General features: G+C 47.0%; 1 protein-coding gene across 2 annotated transcripts in view; it reads left to right on the forward strand.

The window, feature by feature from the left end:
* The window catches only part of LOC139052148 (cGMP-dependent protein kinase, isozyme 1-like), a 455,731-nt gene that overhangs the window by 256,888 nt on the left and 177,434 nt on the right, over positions 1-21,409 (forward strand). For both annotated transcript variants that reach the window (XM_070529239.1, XM_070529240.1), the window contains one exon: positions 16,318-16,401. In XM_070529239.1, the coding sequence (XP_070385340.1) occupies positions 16,318-16,401 (84 nt within the window). The remainder of the gene's footprint in view (positions 1-16,317; positions 16,402-21,409) is intronic.

The raw sequence follows: 21,409 nt of genomic DNA on the forward strand, positions 1-21,409 counted from the left end.
ATGACGAGGCTACATATAGATGACAATTCAGGAGGGCTGTAAATAAAGGTTTTTCTTGGTATATGCGCTATTCATTGCAGAGAGAATTTATTTGAAAGAAGGCAGAGGAGTCTGCTTCAACTAGCACGCGCTCTCGCCTGCTGCAATGCGCAGGTGAAGGGGGAATGGGGGCACAATATTGGGATGATGGATGGCGATGACATTTAAAACGGCATGCGCAAAGGTTAAGGCCAGTTCAGCGTTCTCTTAAAAAATATATAGAAATGTCAGCCAAGAGTATATTTCAGTCTACCCGGGTAAAAATTGTGTTAACCTCAAGAAAAGCAATCTAAGCTTCAATAAAAAATATAATGTTCTATAAGTGACAGCACCTTTGTAGTTTCACTTCAAAAGAATTTGCTGTAGTACAAATAACAATTTACAGTTTTTGTTGTTGTTCTGTTTTCTTGCGATGTTTTTTTTTACAGTGCACTATGCTTATGGGGATTGGCGTCCCAAATGTAGTTCAACGCAGACATTCCCGGTAATAACATATTAATGTGTTCCCAGGAACGTGCGACTCGCGTCTCCATAAATCAACGCCGTCACGTTTATTGCGGAGAAAGCAAGAAAACAGCCTTCGCAGCTTTGTACCTCTAAGTCCCGAGAGTGCAGCATTACATAATTAGCAGCATCCCGATACCGGCTTTACGACACCCACACAGATATATATATATATATATATATATATATATATATATATATTTATTTATTTATTTATTTATTTATTTATATTGATACATGCATATCGCATGTTTCATATGGACGATGCACTCCGGCGTCCCAACGAAGAGGACGAACGCTCTCTCGCTCTCGAGCCATAGAGCGTTCCAGTCAGCGCTGCAGTTATCCTTTGTAAATGCAATTTGTAAATAGTTTCCAGTTCTTAATCTTCGTTCGCGCAACATTTTGGTGGAGGGTGCTGTCCCCCGTCCTTTCCAGGGATGCTCCGCAGAGGCCGCACCGTCCTGCTTTCCGCCATGGCTCCCGGTGACGACACCTCATCTCCTACTACTCCTGCGACACCGACAACAACAAACGTCACGGTTACCGATCCCCGCGATCCTGGCATAGTTTCCGACCAAGATAATGTCGACATTGAGAACTGGCTCAGCCTGTATGAGTGTGTTAGCCGAAACTGCTGGGACCCTACCATTAGGCTAGAGAATGACCTATTCTACTTGGGCGGAACTCCGCCTGTCTGGTTCCGGACACACGAGGACGAGATCTCTAGCTGGGATGCTTTCAAGGAGAAGCTCAGCGACCTCATTGGAAATCCCACCGGTCGGCATTTGGCTGCTAGAAAAGAGCTTGCTACCAGAGTTCAGTCTTTTACTGAATCGTATGTCTCATCCGTACGAGACATGCTCGCTTTTTGCCGGAAAGTCGACGACAAAACAGCCGAGGTTGACAAAGACGGCCACGTATATAAGGGGGTCGCGGACGACGCGTTCAACTTGTTGGTCTTTAACAATGTGTCCACCATCGATGTCATTGTCAAGGAATGCCGCAGCTTTGCGTTCGCCTAAAGCCGCCGCGCCATACCACAGTTCTCCTGGCTCCCTAACACGGCTGCGACGTCGTCTTGCGTTGACCTTACCGCTTCACCACCCTTAAATGAGCGCGTAACCCGCATTGTTCGCCGAGAGCTCGCGGCTACAAGTCCTGCGCCGTTCCATCCACGCCCACTTGAATCCACCATTGACCAACCAGCCCCAGCGATCTCTGTCATTCAGGCAGTTGTGCGGCGAGAATCCGCAAACCTAGGTTTTTCTGCTGCCTGCTCCGTCTCCCGACCTGGCGCCCGACCGGTGACGACAGCTACGTCTCACAACGGTCTGCATTTCCCTCCCAGATACCCCAACCCTGCCATGTGGAAACTCCGAACGATAAACCCACTTGCTTCCGTTGCCTCCGCATTGGCCACGTCGCTCACCACTGCCGCACCTCCTGGATGTCACTGTATTCAAGCTCCATTTCCCCGTCTCCTCACCCATATGCCGCTTCGTGCAGTTACTCGCCTCGCCGTATGCTTCCTACCTCTGACGTATCCCTCGATGACAGTCGTCCTGCTCGCTCGCCGTCTCCATAGCTCCGTCGGTCCCCGTCGCCCGAATCACGCCGCTATTCGTCAGAGAACAATTATGGACCCTCCCGGACAGAAAACTAGTCTATGCAGCTCCTGGGGGTAGTGCTGCATTATCTTCGTCGTGTCAGAATCCTCAATTGACGCTCCCAACGAACCAGAACTTATTTAATGTTCACGTCGACGCTGTCCCTTTGACGGCATTAATAGATACAGGAGCCCAGGTGTCAAAAATGAGTTGTAACCTTCGTCGTCGACTGAGGTAGGTTCTCACGCCTGCTACTACACGAGCCGCTTGCGTGGCTGGTGGCAGCACTGTTTACGTCACTGAAATGTGTATTTCCTGTATAAGTACCACCGACCGTCACGTTCCTCTTCTTTTTACAGCACTGACCAATTGTTCCCGTGACCTCACCCTTGAACTCGACTTTCTTACGGCGCATTCAGATTTGATCGACTGTTCTGCCAGTACTCTTCGCCTCGAACTTCTACTCGCGCCTATTCATGCCGAACTGCCGAACAACTTTAGTACGACAGCCTTGGTCCGCCTGCCGCCTAAAGCCTTGACTTTCGTCGATTTGCTATCATTTTTTTTGTACCCGATGGTGATTACGTCACCACACCTATTGCTGATGTCCTGTTGATGCGCAACATCCTTGTGCCCCACTCCGTCGTCACCACCGGCGATAACCGGACATGCCTCCCCGTAGTCAATTTTGGCCTGACAAAGTCACTTCTACCCCAATGCATATCGGTCGCAACGCTGTGTGCTACAGAAGATGATCACGGAATTTTCAGTAGACGTCTGCACAGATTCTTCACCATGTCCACAGGATGCTATATGCCCTGACGCAACATTTCGTCCCATAATTGCTGCGGGCCTATTGACTGAACAAGCAGCAGCTATGTGTCGCCTTTTGGTTTCCTACCCTGAAATCGTCGACCTCAACAATCGCCAATCGGGCAAGACTTCAGTAGTTAAGCATCACATAAATACTGGTGATGCCAATCCTATTCATTGCCGGCCATATCGAGTTTCTGCTTCCCAGCGTGAGGTTATTCAAGATAAAGTGAACGAGAGGCTTGCCAAAGGCATCGTTGAACCTTCGTCGAGCCCTCGGGCGTCGCCCATGGTGCGTCTTAAAAAGAAAGATGGCACATGGCATTTCTGCGTAGATTATTGTCATCTAAACCGCATTACCAAAAAAGACGTCTACCCTTTGCCTCACAGTGACGACGCCCTCGATTGTCTCCACGGTTCCAACTACTTTTCATCAATAGACCTTGGGTGTGGTTGTTGTCAAATTTCTATGGATGAAAAAGACCAAGAGAAGGTTGCGTTCGTCACCCCTGATGGTCTATATCAATTCAAAGTTATGCCGTTCAGTCTTTACAAGGCGCCAGCAACGTTCTACCGTATGATCGACTTCTTGCTTCAAGGTTTCAAATAGCCAACATGTCTTTGCTACCTCGACGACGTTCTCGTATTTTCGCCTACATTTGAGACACACATTGAGCGCTTATTAGCTCTTCTTCAAGTCTTGCGTGAGGCTGGGCTCCAACTAAATTCATCAAAGTGTCACTTCGATCATCAGCAGATTTCAATGCTGGACCACTTCGTCGACGCTTCCGGTATTCAACCAGCCCCGGAGAAAATTCGCGCTGTCACATCTTTTCCTGTACCTTCGTCTCTCAAAGACGTCCCAAGTTTCGTTAACTCTGCTCCTACTTCCAAAGCTTCGTTAAAGACTTCGCAGCGATAGCCCGACCACTTGTTCATCTTCTTAAGAAGGACGTGCCGTTTACGTGGGGCAACACTCAAGCTGCCGTGTTTGCCCCTCTAACCAACATTCTCACCACGCCACCTTTACTGGCCCAGTATGCTGGCCCAGTGCAGTTATCCTTTGTAAATATGCTTTGTAAATAGTCTCCAGTTCTTAATCCTTCGTTCGCGTATCAATATATATATATATATATATATATATATATATATATATATATATATATATATATATATATATATATATTGTTACGGGGATGTTAGGAGTATATAAAGACTGCAATTACAATATATAGTATGACAGGATGACTCAGTGTAGACAAGATGGCTGACCGCCAACAACCTGCAACAGCCAGCGTCTCGCGAACTTCTTCCTCTCTTCGTTCATCCTTCCGTAACAGGAACCCCGGGTGGGGTTCCTGTTACCATGCGCCGTTTTGGTGCATGGTAGGCCAAGAACTGCGAAGTGTGGCTTCAGCCGCGAAACGTGCATGACGTCAACAGGTGGCGGACTTCAGGATGAATCAAACTGTAACGGTGCGATCTCGTAATTGAGGTCGTTAACTTGACGTAGGACTTCATAAGGCCCTGTGTAGCGAGAAAGAAGCTTCTCGGAGAGGCAGACACGACGGCATGGTGACCAAAGCAGCACCCAAGCACCTGGGGCGAACTGAACATCGGGATGGCACCGGTTGTAACGCTCTTTCTGCAGATGCTGCGAGGCTAACAAGCGAGATCGGGCGATTCGACGCGCCATGTGAGCGCGATTGATGACTTCGCGAGTGTACTCAGTGGCAATGCGGGGTACTGAAGGTAGGATGGTATCAAAGGGCAATGTGGGGTCGCGACTATACAAAAGATAAAGGGGTGAATATCCTGTCGTGTCATGTCGGGACGAGTTATATGCGAATGTCACGAAGGCAAGCATGGCGTCCCAGTCGCGGTGATTGTTGGAAACGTACATTGACAGCATCTCTGTGAGTGTTTGGTTGAGGCGTTCCTTAAGACCTTGCGTTTGTGGGTGGTAAGCGGCGGACAGCTTGTGCTTAGTGGCATAAGAGCGAAGGAGGTCGTCCACAACTCGAGACGAGAACGAGCGGCTGCGGTCTGTAAGTAACTGTCGAGGTACACCATGCTGGAGAATGACGTCGTGAAGGAGAAAATAGGCGATGTCTGTTGCGCAATCACTCGGCAACACCTTTGTTATTGCGTAGCGTGTCGCATAGCAATAGCGACGGCGATCCACTTATTACCCCTAGTAGTCGTCGGAAAACGGCCAAGCAGGTCAAGGCCTACACGAAAGAACGGTTCAGAGGGAAATTCAATTGGATGGAGTCGTCTGACAGGTGGCAGCGGAGGTTTCTTCCGGCGCTGACACAATTCGCAAGTTGTGACATAACGACGCACAGAGTGGTAGAGACCCGGTGAGAAAAACCGGCGTCGTACGCGGTCGTATACACATACGCAAAACTGCAAGGTGTCCCGCCGTTGGTGCATCGTGAAGTTGTTCGAGAACAACGGATCGCAGATGACGAGGAAAGACAAGGAGCAACTCGGGGCGGTCAGGGTTGATATTGCGGTGGTAGAGGATGCCATCGTGCAGCACGAACATGCGGCACGTACCGCCAGTGCTCCCAGATTGCACTCCGGCGATGACGGACTGTAAGGATGTGTCGCGATGTTGTTCAGTGCGCATGTCGGCCATGTCAGTCAAAGTCATCACGCAGGTCACGGAATCATGTACAACGGTATGCGGGGGATCCACGGGGTGACACGAAAGGCAGCCAGCGTACTTGTGCAGACGTCCAGACTTATAGTTGACAACAAATGAAAATTCCTGGAGCCGCAAAGCCCAGCGACCAAGCCGTCATGCGGGATCTCGGAGGGAAGACAGCCCGCAGAGGGCGTGGTGGTCTGTAACGACCAAAACCGTGCGGCCGTACAAATATTGCCGGAACTAGGTACCACCTCAAATTAAAGCTAACACTCCCGCTCGGTAATGGGCTAATTTCTCTCGGAAGGTGACAGCAGTTGACTGGCGTAAGCTATCACACTTTCGGTACCATTCTACTGTTGGCTGAGAACAGCGCCGATGTTGTGGCCGCTTTCATCAGTGTGGACTTCGGTCGGTGCAGATGGATCAAAGTGGGCAAGTATGGGAGGGGTGGTCAGAAACTCGATGAGAGCGGCGAACGCGTGAGCCTGTTCCGGGTCCCATGAGAATGGCGTGCTCTTCTTTAGAAGATCTGTCAAAGGCCGGGCAACGTCGGCGAAGTTTTTGACGAAACGGCGAAAGTACGAACACAGGCCAACGAAGCAGCGCCCGTCAGAAGCAGAACGTGGCACATGGATTGATACTGCCTATGGCGCGAACTTTTTCCACATCTGGTTGGACACCGGATGGTCAACGAGGTGTCCCAACACTGTAATCTGACGCCACCCGAATTCATGGAGTACAGTTGAAGGCCGGCTTTTAGGAAGACTGCAAGAAATGCTGCGAGTCGGGTAAGGTGGCTGCCGAACGTGGGAGAAAAAACAATAACGTCGTCAATGTAGCAAAGGCAGGCGGTCCGTTTGTAGCCTCGCAGGAGAGAGTCCATCATACGTTCAAATTTCACAGGAGCATTGCACAGGCCAAAAGGCTTGACTTTGAACTGATATAAGCCGTCTGGCGTAATCAAGGCCGTCTTCTCGCTGTCCATTTCATCAACTGAAATCTGCCAGTAGCCGAATCGAAGATCGATTTACGAGAAGTATTTAGCTCCGTGCAAGCAGTCCAAGGCGTCATCGATGCGTGGTAGTGGGTAGACGTCTTTGCGCGTGACCTTGTTTAAGTGGCGATAATTGACGCAAAAACGCCAGGTACCATCTTTCTTTTTCACAAGGACGACAGGCGAAGCCCAAGGGCTGGCTCATGGCTCCATGACCTCTTTGCAGAGCATTTTGTCCGCTTTTGATTGGATGATTCGACGTTCAGCATGCGATACACGATGGGGACGCCGACGAATAGTCTTCGTGTCTCCAATGTTTATACTGTGGTGAACAACAGATGTTTGGCCTAAAGGCCTGTCACCGAAATCAAAGATGTCATTGTATGAGTCAAGCAGTTGACGTATGTCCGTGGCCTGTGCAAATTTGAGGTCAGATGAAATCATTTTCGCGAAGTCATCCGTTGAGGAATCAGAGCTCTGAGCTGAAACTGACACTAATAAGTCACTCTCGGCATCCAGACTATCAATGTGAAACTCGGAACCACTAGAAACGCTGACCAAGGACATGCCGGCCGGAATCACTTGAGGGCGTAGGCTGAAATTCAGAAGAGGTAGAACGACGTCGTTGTTAGTAACCATGACCAGCGTATACGGAACAGCAACGTTCCGGTTAAAAAGCACGTCGATGATGGGGCGAAGCACATATTCACCGTCAGAAACCTGTGGCTGGGCGGTCAAAGTGACGTAAGTAACTGCCTCGGGTGACAGACGCGCATCGTAAAGCGAGCACAAGTGTGGTGGGGCGGTGCTCGGAGCATCGGCGAGTTGAGGCAGTTCCAACTGAAGAACGCCGGTCGCGCAGTCAGTGAGAGCAGAATGAGTGGATAAAAAGTCCAATCAAAGGATAACGTCATGACGGCAGTTGTCGATCACAGCAAATAGAACAGAAGTAAGGCGGCCGGCTATAATTAAACGCGCAGTGCACATTCCAAGAACCACCAGCACGCCACCGTCGGCCACACGAAGCACTGGGGCAGCTGCTGGGGTGAGGACCTTCTTTAGGCGTGTATATAGGCTAGCATTCATCACAGATACGTGGGCTCCAGTGTCGACGAATGCTTGGACAGGTACGCCGTCTATTTTAACGTCTAATACACTTCTCTTTGTGGGCACAGACAGAGGATTTTCTGCGGTAGTAGGCAATGCAGCACCACCTCCGAGGGATGCATTTCATAGTTCTGCAAAAGGGTGCGGCCAAACGACACAGGGAGCGAAAGGCGACGTGGCTGGGGTGAACAGGAAGATGGGCGACGTGTTTGCGGTGAACGAGACTGGTGTCCGCGCGGCGATGGTTAGCGGCTGTACCACGTGTCCCTAGCAGAGTTGTCGGCGCTGTTAGACTCGGCGGTGGGCGAAACATTGTGACCATTTCCATCAAAACGGCTCGGGTTGGTCGGCGTGCGAGGTGTTGAGGGCCACGAGTTGCGACAGTATCGGGCGACATGACCAATATGGCGACAGGTGAAACATATCGGCTGGTCGTCCGTAGTTCTCTACTCAGTCGGGTTGCGATAACGCGGAGAGAAGTGTCGGGGTGGTGCACAAATAGTAGAAGGGCGTTCGTTAGCTCTGGAATTGGCGACAGCACAGACAGAATGTAATCCAGTGTTTTCATGTTCCTGGCGAACGATGGCTTGTACGAGGGGAACCGAAAAAGTGGTAGCATCAGGGCTACGCGAACAGAAAGCTGCGGGTGCATTCGCATCCAGTTCCGTCGAACGATTCGCACCACGTCTTCTGATGGCGACGCATGCTGCTGTGCGGGTTGATCTTCACACGTCGACGTTGCGGCAGTATTGGGAAGTCTGGCGAATGGTTGCAAGAAGCGGCGGCTTTCTGCCTGCTCGAATTGTAGGCACTCTTTAATGATGGCATTAACTGTAGAGCAGCTCTTGCATATGAGCAGATTAAAGGCGTCGTCACCAATGCCCTTAAGCACGTGCCCGACCTTTTCAGCTTCTGTCATGTCGTGATCGGCTTTACGACAAAGTGCCAGCACGTCACGATGTACGAGACATAGGACTCCCTGGGGGATTGGACACTGGAGGCCAGTACCTGCTTTGCGGCAATTTTACGGCCAACTGGTAACTGGTTTGCCAAACAATTCTGTCAACTTCTATTTGCATTGGTCCCAGTTGGTGAGCTCCTCTTCGTGGTTTTCGTACCACACCTTTGCCGTGCCTCGTAGGTAGAACAACAGGTTGGCTAGCATAAGCGTAGGCTCCCATCTGTTGATTCGACTCACGCGTTCGTACATGGCCACCCACTCTTCAACGTCGGCGCCATCGGTCCCCCAGAAAGTTCCGGGATCCTAGCGTTGCGCAACCACAACCGAAGACGACAGCAATGTAGGTGGCCACGGTGACGTTGGAGGCGGCAACGACGTTGATCCCGCGTGCTCACCGTCATTCATGGTGCGGACGGTGATGCGACGTCCACTGCGGTGCTCCGTTTCGAGCCGTGGTACCCCGCACCTCCCACCAATATGTTACGTGGACGTTAGGAGTATATAAAGACTGTATTTACAATGTATATACAGGATGAGTCAGCGTAGACAAGATGGCTGCCGCCAACAACCCGCAGCAGCAAGCGTCTCGCGATCTTCTTCCTCTCTTCGTTCATCCATCCGTAACAATATTAACATATATACAAGGTGTTTCAGCGGACACTTTGAAAATTTTTTATGGGTTGCCTTTGGCAGATAGCTGAATTCTATTTGATGAGCCGGTCCACTCGAAGCGGCGGACACCACTTGCACAAAAAAATTGAAATGCAAAATAGTCTGATTAACAATAATGCAATACTTAGCTTTAGAGCCAATTAGCTTGCAACCCATATTGCCATTTACAAATTCTAGCAGAGGATTTTGCAAGGCGGATCCACTTAGAGCGAATTCTAAGGACGACGCCAGTTTCGAGATATAAATTCCCGAACTTTGCGGAGAAATGCATTGGCGTTCCAGTTACTTGTGTGCTTCAGTGCATGAAACGACGTTTCGATAACAAATTAACTGGAACGACAATGTATTTCTCCGCAAAGTTCGGGAATTTGTATCTCGAAACTGCTGCCATCTTGAAACTTCGTTTCAAGTGGATCCGCCTGGTCAACTTCACGTCTAGAATTTATAAATTGCAATATGATCTATAATGTTTTTAGTTAAAAACTAATTTGTGTGTTTTTATAAATTACTTGATTTTGGATGTCAACCTTTTGTTCAAATATTGTCGGCCGCTTCGAGTAGACCAGCTCATCGACTATAATTGGGATACCTGCCACAGGCAACTTTTAAAGATTTTCGAAAGGGTTCGCTGAAACACCCTGTATATACATATATGAACGAGAAGAAAGGAGGTTAACTGAGGGGCACGATACTTATTAGTCATATCATAAGAAGGCAACAAACACTGACACCAAGAACAACACAGGAGAAATTACTTGTGCTTAATAAGTGAAATAAAGAAACGATAAATTATTGGAAATGAAAGTGGATGAAGAAACAACTTGCCGCAGGCGGGGAATCATCGCAGAACCTTCGCATGCGATGCTATACCAATTGAGCTATCGCGGCGCCATTTCTCCATCCAATTTCTTGGGTATTTATGTTTCATAGTAGAACCCTGGGAGTGTTAGCGAGCGCCACCGCTGTGTTGTCCATGGTGTTAGTGTTTGTTGGCTTTTTCAGATATTACTTATATATATATATATATATATATATATATATATATATATGCAGTACCTTTTACGTCCCTCGAGCAACGTAATATTCCGGCGCTGAACACCTCAAAGGCACCCGATGACCCTAACAGGCTCGCGTAGGAATCGCTGAGGGAGAGACGGAGCACAGAAACGATGCAAGGAAACTCAGCTCAATATCAGCGTCTCTTAGCTCGCGTAGAAAGTGGGCCGCCTCTAACCAAGCTCACCTAGCCGCTTGCCGCTTGTTTTTCTTCATTTACCTCCATAAAACCTATCGTTTCCCCCGGGCGCCGCTTCACATTGCTTTCTGTTTCTCCTGGTTCACCTTTATCGGCCTCCATAAGCCGTTCCTATAGACGTGCATGATACTTTCGCAAGAAGTTTGCGACTTTTGTGTTTTATTACCAAGACCAAACAATTGGAAAATTGGCATTCTCTCTCTCTCTCTCTCTTTAGAGATCAGGTGCAAATTTGCTTTCTCCATAGAAAATTTGGTCTTCGCAACGCATTTCTTTGAGAACTCCTTACTGTGCCATATAGAATAAAAAAATAACAACCCATCCTTGCCTATAGTTTTTATGTCTTGCCACTGTTATTCATAACGCAATTTGTGTTCTTTTTTCTCCCCAAGCGTCGGCATCTCAGTTTTTTTCGATGTACATGTCATCCTTCAATTTCATGTGTTCCAATAACCTTTACCCGTTTCTATAGAAAGGCTTGCTGTCGCTTATGAATTCATCTAATTTTATTCAGAGTGATCTCAGGTATTACATCTTTCTTTATTTTTCAGTTTTTTCTCTTAATGTTGACTTGTCCTTCCTATTCTTTTATTTTTTTTTTATTCAAGAACACCCCCGTAGGCCCTCATTACGAGGGTATAACATGGGGGGGGGGGCGATCACAGGCACTGGTCACAGTTTGTACATCATACTAAAAACAAGATAATGTAACAAAAGTAATAGTACAGTGAAACCTAGGTAATATACAAGATAATTAAGTCATAATTATTACAGAGAAAACAATAATGCATATTAGGAGAGCATAAGGCGCAATGAAAAACACCAACAAACATGGAAAACGCTGTAAAAGTCCCCAAAAAGCAATAATAATAAGATTAGTTGACAAGTCATGAGCGAATTAAATCTTGAAACTTAGTCAAATCTGGTTCCGTTGCAATGACTGATGGTAAGGCGTTCCATTCAGTTATTGTGCGTGATAAGAACGAATATGCATAATGGGATGACTGGTAGTTGATGCGTTTGACTTTGTATGGATGGTCACAGCTTGGAAAGATAACTCGTGGTGACTGATGGAAACTCAGCTCATGAAGATCATCATGATCTTCAGATCATGATCATCAGATCTTCATGATCATCATGAAGTGATGGATGGTGATAAAGCTCATGGAAAAGTGCTAGGCGAGAAATTTTACGGCGAAGGGGTAAGTTATCCAGCTCGGCTTTATTCTTTAACTAGCTGACGCTGGTGTAGCGTGAATAATCTGAAAAAAAAATAAATCGCGCAGCAAGGTTCTGCAAGGTTTACTGATGTTACTGATGTTATAAGTTTGTTTGAGATCCCAGATGGCAGACGCGTATTCTAGTTTAGGACGGATTATAGTCGTGTATGCTAGTTTTTTAACATGCATTTAATAAGTCCGAGAGTACGGTTTGAAGAGGCAAGGGTAAGATTAACTTGATAATTCCATGACGAGTTTGACTTAAGATTCATGCCAGTGTACTTTAAGTTGTTGCGAGTTACGCAGCGTTATAGAGGGTGTAGGTGGTTGGAATTCGTGGCCTATTGGTGAAAGACATGAGTTTAGTTTTGGAAATTTTAATGGCATTAACCAATTAGAACACCATGCACTTATTGCGTCCAGGTCAGTTTGTAGTAAGTGGCTATTAGCGTTACTTGTTACACATCGATAAAGTACATAATCGTCTGTAAATAGTCTGATTTTAGATGACACGCAACTGGGTAACTCATTAATATGGATTAGAAAAAGTAAAGGTCCAAGTACGCTGCCTTGTGGAACTCCAGACATAACATCAGCATAACATGAGTTGGAAGTGTGAACTGCTGTAAACTGAATTCTAGAGGAGAGAAAATCGCAGATCCATGCAATTATAGTGGGATGAATGTTAAGCTGTGACAGTTCAAGTAACAACCTATGGTGTGAAACACGGTCAAATGCCTTAGAAAAATCTAAAAATATAGCGGCAACTTGGAACCAGCGTCTATCAGTGCGTGTATGTCGTTAGTAAATCCGGAAAGTTGACTGTCGCATGAGTAGCCCTTGCGAAAACCGTGCTGCTGGTTAAAAATAATGTTATGGTCTTCAAGGAAGTTTATGACTTCACTGTGTATGATATGTTCGAGTAATTTACAAATAGTGCTGGTTAAGAAGATGGGACGATAATTAAGCGGAGAAGCACGATAACCTGATTCGAAAATGGGTATTGCTTTAGCAATGTGCCGGTCATTTATTTATTCTTTAAATTTTATTAGTACTCCAGATAAGGAGTGCCCCAACGACTTTTTTCATACTAAACACTTTTTTGTGAGGACAGCCGATTTTTTGTTGAACCGAGCAGCGAACGTTTCTTCGCTACCGTCGTTCGAAAAAGCTAAATCAGCGCTTCAAACTTCCTTTTTAAAAAAAACGGCCTGTAAGCCTTCCAAGCCGCTAACGAATTCTTTGGATACTGTTGACATGAGCACCGCCAGCGCTTGCAGAGCTTCAGGCAGAGCTGCGACATAGGGCGCTATAACGTGAAACTATTCCAAATTTTTCTATTCCAATTCTGCTATCAGCCCCCCACGATTGATCAAAAACGTTTTTCGACCACCCCCACTTCACCTGTCTGTCACGCAACGTCGCGAAAACCGCGATAGCTCCCCATCTGATATGATGTGTACACACTGATTATGCATGATTTGACAGAAAAAAGAGAAACAGTCATATCTGATTCGACCCCCTTTCGCCATTAGCCTTCGGCTATTGGTAAAAAGTTTTCGGGCTGCACCCAGTTGACCTGCCTGTCACGCGACGTCACAATACCGCACAAACTCACCGCGTCAAAGTGACGTGTACGCGATAAAGATGCATTAATATGCCGAACAAAACTGAATTTTCTTAGGGATAGCGTCAGGCTGCCCCGTTCCGAAAGGAATGAAAGATGGCTGCCGCCGATCGCTGAGACTACGGAGGAAGGAAACTAAGGAGAGGCCCTGACGTCACTCTTTGTGAAGCTAAAGTGAAGCCGGAAGTCGGCGTTGCTCATGGCGTTGCTCCGCCTATCGGGCCAGCTCTCCTCTCTTGTTTACATTTCTCCGGAAACCACGCCGCGCTGCGCGCAACCGTGCTGCTCGGACCCGCGCGCTCCGCAGCCATACTAAGCAATCGTTAGCACGTTAGCATGATTCCGCCAAAGAGGGCAAAATTTCCCGCGGATATTCCCTCTTCCGTTGCCATTGCCGTGGCGCGGTACATTGCGAACAGCGTTGCACGCGCGTTCATTTCACGAACTTTAGTTCCTCCTGTCCCACCTGGCCACAGCAACACCCGGTAGAGCACGGTCCAGATAACGCGGCGCAACAAAACACGGAGACCAACGCAAACCTGCCCGCACGGCGCCTTTGCCACGGTACGAAACCTACGGAGCAACACGTGTGAGCGCACACAACTCTAACAAAGCCGCCATTGTAGACCGAAAGGCGTGGCCGCTTCAGCAAAGAAATAAAAAAAACAGCAAAAAAAGAGGAGAACCTAATACGTCATTTCCTCCACACTTTTCTCCTAGAGCGCGGAGGGGGTAGGGCCTCTCCTCAGTTTCCTTCCTCCATGGCTGAGGCGCTGGCTACTCGCACCTGCCGGAGAGCATGGGTGCATTTGCGTATAATAAAGCTTATTGCGTGGCCGTATAACGTTCTCGAGCACTTTCGGCACGTTTACCACCTCATTCTGCCAACTCTTCTTTGCTGAGGGTCAGTTTTAGCGTCATTCTTAAGCTTCCGTTGCATGCCGCCGTGATTTTCGACCAGCCACCACAAGTAAGGGAAAGCCGACCAATCTCAGACGCCGGCACCACCCTCTTCATCCGGTTATCGATTTTCAGTGAACTGGCTTTGCCCCAGCGGATCCCTCTCCACTTGAGCGTTCTCCTCGCCTCTTGTCAGCCAATTAGATACGTCAAACCGCCCAGTGTAGGTAATGTTATTCGTTTTTCAAGCAAACAAAAGTGACCTCCTATGAACGAGGAGAGTGTTTGATTGGTCTGTATAGACAACCCTGTGGGTGACCGCCCGGTGCTTGCGTCGATGGTTACGCAAATTTGACGTCAGGAGATTGGAATAGGAACATATTGGAATAGCTTTACGTTATAGGGCCCATAGCCTTGCAAGCCCACCGAGTAAGCTTCTGTGTTTACTCGATAGAACTTACGTGTATAGCGCGAATCATAATACACAAACAAGGGTAACTACTTAGAGAAAGCACTTACATTAATGGACCGCTGCATTAGTAATGGGATTTGTAACGCCTGTAATAGTTTATATCTTTGCAGAGACATGGAGCCGAAAACATTTTTCTTTGAAGCATGCTGTGAAATAGGAAGTGTGATTGTTTCTCGATTTGCCTAAGTTAACTATATATTTTTGATGGATGCGTATGACTTGTGTACATCCGTAATTCTTGATATAAGGACTGCAGTGCATGGTGCAGTCTCGGGCGCAGCCAATTTCAAGGCTGTTCAGAGCATACATATGACCAAAAATGATAATATCTCACTTCTTCGCCATTCATCCTGAAATTCCAGGGTGCAATGTCAAGGTCCTGCGGGGAAGCATGCTTTGCACTTTTGAATTGTTGGGAGGATAGTGTTTTTTCTTCCTTTTTTTTGTTCTTGTTTCACTGGCTAACGCTCTCATACGGCGGAGGTATATGTGCTTTCATTATGCAACTTCTATTATCAAGGTTTCCGACCATGCAACATATTAGAATATCTAATGTTCGTGATAAGCGAGCACTGGTTTTAAAATCTTAGAGCTGCACTCCCTGCTCATTCGTTAGTGCCTCTGAAAAAGTACAATAACGCATGAATAGTGTCGCAAATGATACTCATTGTGCTCTTCATGCACAAGATGCCAGCTAATGATAGCCGGCTAAAATTAGCCATCTAAATGCCAGCTAACAAATGATAGTTCCTCCAAGAATCTAAGCTAAGGAACTGAAGACGTTACCGATACCGAGATATTTACGTAACGGCCTGAGGAGTCGTTCAAGATGGGGTCCTACCAGTCGAAGCTAGCGAATTAAGTTTTGTTTTCATGCCACTAGCGGGCAAAACGCTCCGGCAGTCGAAACCAGCCGCGGGATGCCGCCCGGCGACTGATCAAGCGCAATCGGAAAGGGATGACGCAGGAATGTCACTCACGTCGCTCAGGGATGTCACTCTTGCCGTGCCGTCAGGTGGCGGCGGTGACAAAGCTCCATCTGTCGTCGTAAGTGACGCGTTATTACGGGAAAAAGGGACCGTTTTAATGACACGTTTTTATTCCAGTGCTACTCGTTTTTCGCATTTCTTCAGTAGTGAGAGCGGCTCACGATATCTGAGCGCGTCATCATGCACCGGGATCGGCCGACTATGAACAGTGGATGCTAAAAAAGGAATATGATCGCACGAACAGAACCATTACATTTTATCGACCCAGTTTCTGACTTTGCGTAGATGTCGTTTAGAAGAGGTGAACCTCATCAGAGGCATGTGACGTGCGCGTTTTCACATAACGTGTCAGTGCAAGTGAAATATGAAAGCACTATTTCAAGCGCAAGATCTTCTTTGTAATGTTTATCACATAATCCGCTAGAGAACATATTATTGACGCTGCTTGAGTAATTTTCTTGATGCGTTTGCGTGTATGTCTGCCGTGTTTAATCGCAGGTCCTTCATCCAACTTATCGGAGATCTCAGAGAGCTGCAGGACAAACACTATGACGACCGACTCCAGCTTAGACCACCACAGAGGTAAAGATTTTAATCTATCGACACTTTTGCCTTCTGCTGCTTATAAAATGTAGGTGATTCAGTGTTACAACAGCTAATTTAGTCCTTCTTCAACCGTCTGAAGCGCCAGAAGTACTTTCGACGTTTGTTGGCGTGTCGGACGCTGCAAGAATGGTATTCCTGCTATAGTCTAACCGTTGTGGATAGACTCAGCAGCTGGGCAATAATTGCGTAGTGACTGCATATATATTGTGTTGCGCAAGCATTCCATTCGATTTTTATTGTAAGGTTATCCGGAATTCGTATTTATAAATGCTCGAAAGGGCAAGCGCAACCACTTCAGCCTTTTGTATTCTTACGTCAGCGCATTTGGTCCGCATATAAGAAAAAAAGATTAATTCCATTTAACTTGACATTAGTCTACCCTTTCGAGTTCCTATATTAGTAAACGGGATAATTGGTTAAATAATACTTACAGCTTTGCGTCATTCATCCAGAGCTGGTACATTTCAGTTTTGAAAGTATATTGCACTGTAACGAAAACATGTAAATGTAGCTCAGCGGCAGTGCTGCTCAGGGCGTGTATAGTAGAGCGTAAATTGCACAAAAGCATGCTGCAATCAGCGGGCATGTTGCCATCTAAATAGAGTAGGAATTATGTGCGCCGGCTTCGCCTTACGTGGTACATTTAAAGCAGTCAGGTGTTCTTCCACTGCGATCCCAATGACTCATGCTGGCCAAAGTTTTTACACAAGTTACGATGCGATGGTGTGCCGACAAGCTGTAAGAAGTGTCATGAACGTGAGGCTCTGTCAGCTTCTGCTGAGGCAAAAGAAATGCTTGTGTTTTTACCTTGTGGCGTGAGTGTGAGTCTACCCACTTATTTAGTGCCGTCGCTACTATTTCAGCTGACATTTGCTTTATCGAAAGGCAAGGGGAACGCTCCGGGGCACGTCTTCAACTTTGGCTGCTTGGGATATATTATTCAAATCGCCACACAGGGAACAAGCAACGGAAAGCTTTTGTATGCGCCTGCTCTTTTTACCAGCGTGCTAAAATAACGTGCGCCGTTTTGCTCAGTTTTTTCACTGATCTGCATATTGATATTTGTATCTTTTGTAGCGCTGCAAAGCAGACGACTCACACTGCACAAGGATTACGTGGTCAACAATCTGTAATGCCAAATGCGTCATATGGGCTACGCAAAGTGTAATGCCTCAAAAAACTCATTTAAGCGCCAGAAAAAACGTGGACCACATGGTTGCGTTCTTGATATTCTGGAGTGAAGTTTCACCAGGGGATGGTTCAACAAACCGATTAGTAATTATTTATTCTAATAAAGACAGTTTAACTAAGGTAAACTGCTTATTCAAGAGCATAATAAGCTATGCTCCCTGTCCAATTTAAATGGGTATCATAACCCATCTATTAAAGATAGACGTGCTACTACAATGGCTTCAGCTCCGGGAAAAGCTGCAGTTTATATATCATCGCATATTGCTCACACAGTGATTGATCTGGAGCCATGGTGTAGTGGTAATCAAGAAGTTGTCGGGGTTCTGAAACGACCAGTGAAGATTCCTGTCATTCTAGTGTCATTCTACGCCAGACCGCAGCGCACACGTTTGAACTTGGGGTGGGTAGCCCATCTCCGGTCTACGTACCCGGGAATTCCTATTCTCGCGGGTGGAGACTTCAATGCCCCACATACAGAATGGGGGTACAAGTACAACTCCCGAAGAGGATACCAAGTTAAAAACATCATGAGCGATGCCACTTTTACACTGCTGAACCATCACGCTGTGGCTACCTGTGCTGTACCCGCGGTATCTAGAACAAACGCTCCAGACCTCACGTGGTGGTTGGGTCCTGGAATGCCGCAGTGGCGGGTGGAACCAGATACATGGGGCAGTGATCATATGCCAATAATGATTGGTTTGCACAGAACGTGCATAAAGAAAATTCGACGACGAGTAACAGCCACGCATTGGGATAAGTTTCGGGAATCATCGATTGATAAAGTACCCTCAGAGCCCTCAGATATTCTTCCTGCTTTGCAAGAACTACTACGGAGGAACACCACTGTAACCACAGTTGACGAGGAACAACCTCAACCGGACCTCACCCTTTTGCAACTTTGGACAAAGCGACGTCACGCAGAATTGTATGCGTCGAGGAATCCCGATGCACCAGGTAGCCGTGCACGTGCTAACCATATAGCGGCGAAGGCGCGTCAGCACGAAAAGCAACTTTCTCGACGACGATGGTATGAGTGGTGCGAGAATCTTGGATCGGGCATTGGAAATAGAGCACTTTGGCGTACGTTCCGGTCAATGGAACGCGGTCATAAGCAACCTGACCCTGCAGCGAGCGTTAGGTTAGCGATGCAGAGTTCACCGCATCAATTTGCAGAACACTGCTAGAGCGTTTTTCCCGAAATACGATCAAAGGTCACCTATAAACTGCCCCGAAATTGATGAGTCTGACACAACCTCCAAATCCGAAATATCCACTCCTTTCAGCATGGCCGAACTAATAGCGGCGATTGAAACTTCGAAGCAACGAACAACACCTGGTCCCGATAGTATTCCTTATGAGGTTTTCAAGAACATGGAAGGAGCAGCTCTCGACGCACTTCTTCAGGCTAATAATAATGTATGGGAGACTGGAAACGTTCCACCTGATTGGAAGCATTCAATTGTTGTCGCGATTCCGAAACTAGGGAAGTCTCCAAATAGCCTGCAGTCTTTACGCCCAATTTCACTAACCTCAACTGTCTGCAAACTCGCTCAAAAGATGCTGGCCACATGAGTTTCCTGGTGGCGTGAACGCCACGATAAATATCATCCTGCGCAAATTGGATTCCGTTCTTACTTGGGAACTGAAGACGGACTTTCTATCTTATCAAACGATGTTTTACAGGTTTCTCCACACAGTCACGCTGTGCGCACGGTAGTAGCAACAGACACAACGAAAGCTTATGACAATATAGACCATGAAATCATTATATCTAACCTCATCGACCTGAGACTTCCACCGCGGGTGATAAGATTCATTATTCAGAAGACTAGCGCGAAATAGCAGGGACAAAGACAGAAAAGACGACAGGACGAGCGCTAAACATCAACTGGTTTTTTACTGCGAGCGAAGGTACATATATGCATTTCGTTGGCGCATGCGCACACAGTGTTAAAACAGTACAATCTCATTATAATCAAAATGTGGCAGACTGTTCTGTAAGTACATTTTTTTCTTTTTTGGACAAGGCAAGTGAAGCCGTGCTGACACAGTTATCCCCTTCCCTGTCAATGGGATATGCCTCACAAATCTCACGCCCCCACCTTGTGCCTCCCCTACCAAGCACACACGTGGTGTCAAACGCAGGCACGCACCCGCATCGCTTACAGTGCATGGCCAAATGGCCGCCCCCCGCTAATGAATCTACCAGCGTTTGGTGCTCTCGTAGCCGTTCATTTAGGCAGCGGCCAGTCTGCCCCACGTAGCATCTACCGCATGAGAGAGGTATGCGGTATACGACCCCAACAATGCAGGGTACAAACTTGCATGCATGTTTTATGGCGCCGACCGGTTTTTTTCTTCTCGTTTACGGCTTTGCACATGCGCACCAGCTTTTCGGGGGCAGTCAACATCACGTCCACGCCGCATTTCTCTCCAACTTTTCTGAGCCGGTGCGATAGCTGGTGCACGTACGGTATAGCTGTACGTTTCAGCTTCTTGCAGCTTTTTTCGGCTGCTACGCCAGGGCATCCACCTGCTCTGATTTCTTTCAGGAAGCATTCCGCCACAGCCGTCACGATTTCTTTCGGAAAACCGGTGTCCTGCAACCGGAGCACTTGCATCTGCAAGCTAACCTCAATTTTATGGTGGCAGGACTTTTCGAAAGCAACACGCAGGAAAATTTTTGCAATGCCCCTCTTAACCAATTTTGAGTGAGCCGAATTATATGCTAGAATTTCCTTTTTCGTGCGAGGCTGATACGACCAGCACATGTGCCCTGTGCCTGAAGGTGTCGACTGCCTGACAAGTAGGAAACCATACTCATACTACGCCAGGGGCCTAGTCAGGCGTGTATAGTCTCGCCTTTTGCTCCGGCGCCATGACAATCTTGTATTGTCAAAATTGTAATAAACTTCAAACTTCAAACTTGGGGCAACGCTAGCGGTGAGCAAAACTATTCATTACCTCAGGAAGAATAATCTCTCTTTGCTGACTCCTGATAAGGAGGGTGGATTCGTCGTGTTGCCCAGAACGATGTATCATGAAAAGGCTAAGCAGGCTATTGAAAAGAATTTTGTTCCCTTGGAAAGATCTGGCAGGAAAGTAAAGGCAGAGGCACTAAAACTGTGTGAACAGATCAATTTGACAGGACTACACAAGTCTGTAAAAGCTGCGATTATGCCGGGGCTGAACATATTTTTTTTCTGCAAAAACCCAAAAGGAAGGCATGCCTCTCAGAGCAATTGTATCCGAGAAAGAAGCCTGGCAAGGTCTGGTATCAAAATACCTACAAAAGCATCTTAGCCAAATAGACGTAGAAGATCCTTTTCTTGTGAGCAACTCAATGGATGTGATTGAATTTTTGGGTGAGCAATATAGTGCTTCACAAAGCCAATTTTGCCTTTTCAGTTGATATTGAGGAGCTCTTTTATTCGATTCCCTAAACAGAGTTGTTAGACGCAGTAAAAGAGCGGATTGAAAGCTTGGGGGCTGTCCAGTTCCAAAATAGTAGCGGGGTTTCCGCAAACGACTTCGTAGCATTAGTTGAGTGTTACCTCTCTTCCACCTAGATTTGTTTTAACGACAAGTTGTTCGTGCAGAAACATCGTACTTGCATAGGCTCCTGCATAGCTTCTATACTTAGTGAAATTTTTTTAGGCCAATTTGACAAGCGCGTAGCAGCGTGCATAAAACAGGAAAAACGTGCTGCGAGGTGTTTTAGATATGTCGATGATTTTATTGTGTTCGTGAATGTTCGAAACGAGAGCGACAAACCACAGGTTGTAAAAAG

This window comes from Dermacentor albipictus, unplaced genomic scaffold (assembly GCF_038994185.2).
Source record: "Dermacentor albipictus isolate Rhodes 1998 colony unplaced genomic scaffold, USDA_Dalb.pri_finalv2 scaffold_19, whole genome shotgun sequence".
NCBI lineage: Eukaryota > Metazoa > Arthropoda > Arachnida > Ixodida > Ixodidae > Dermacentor > Dermacentor albipictus.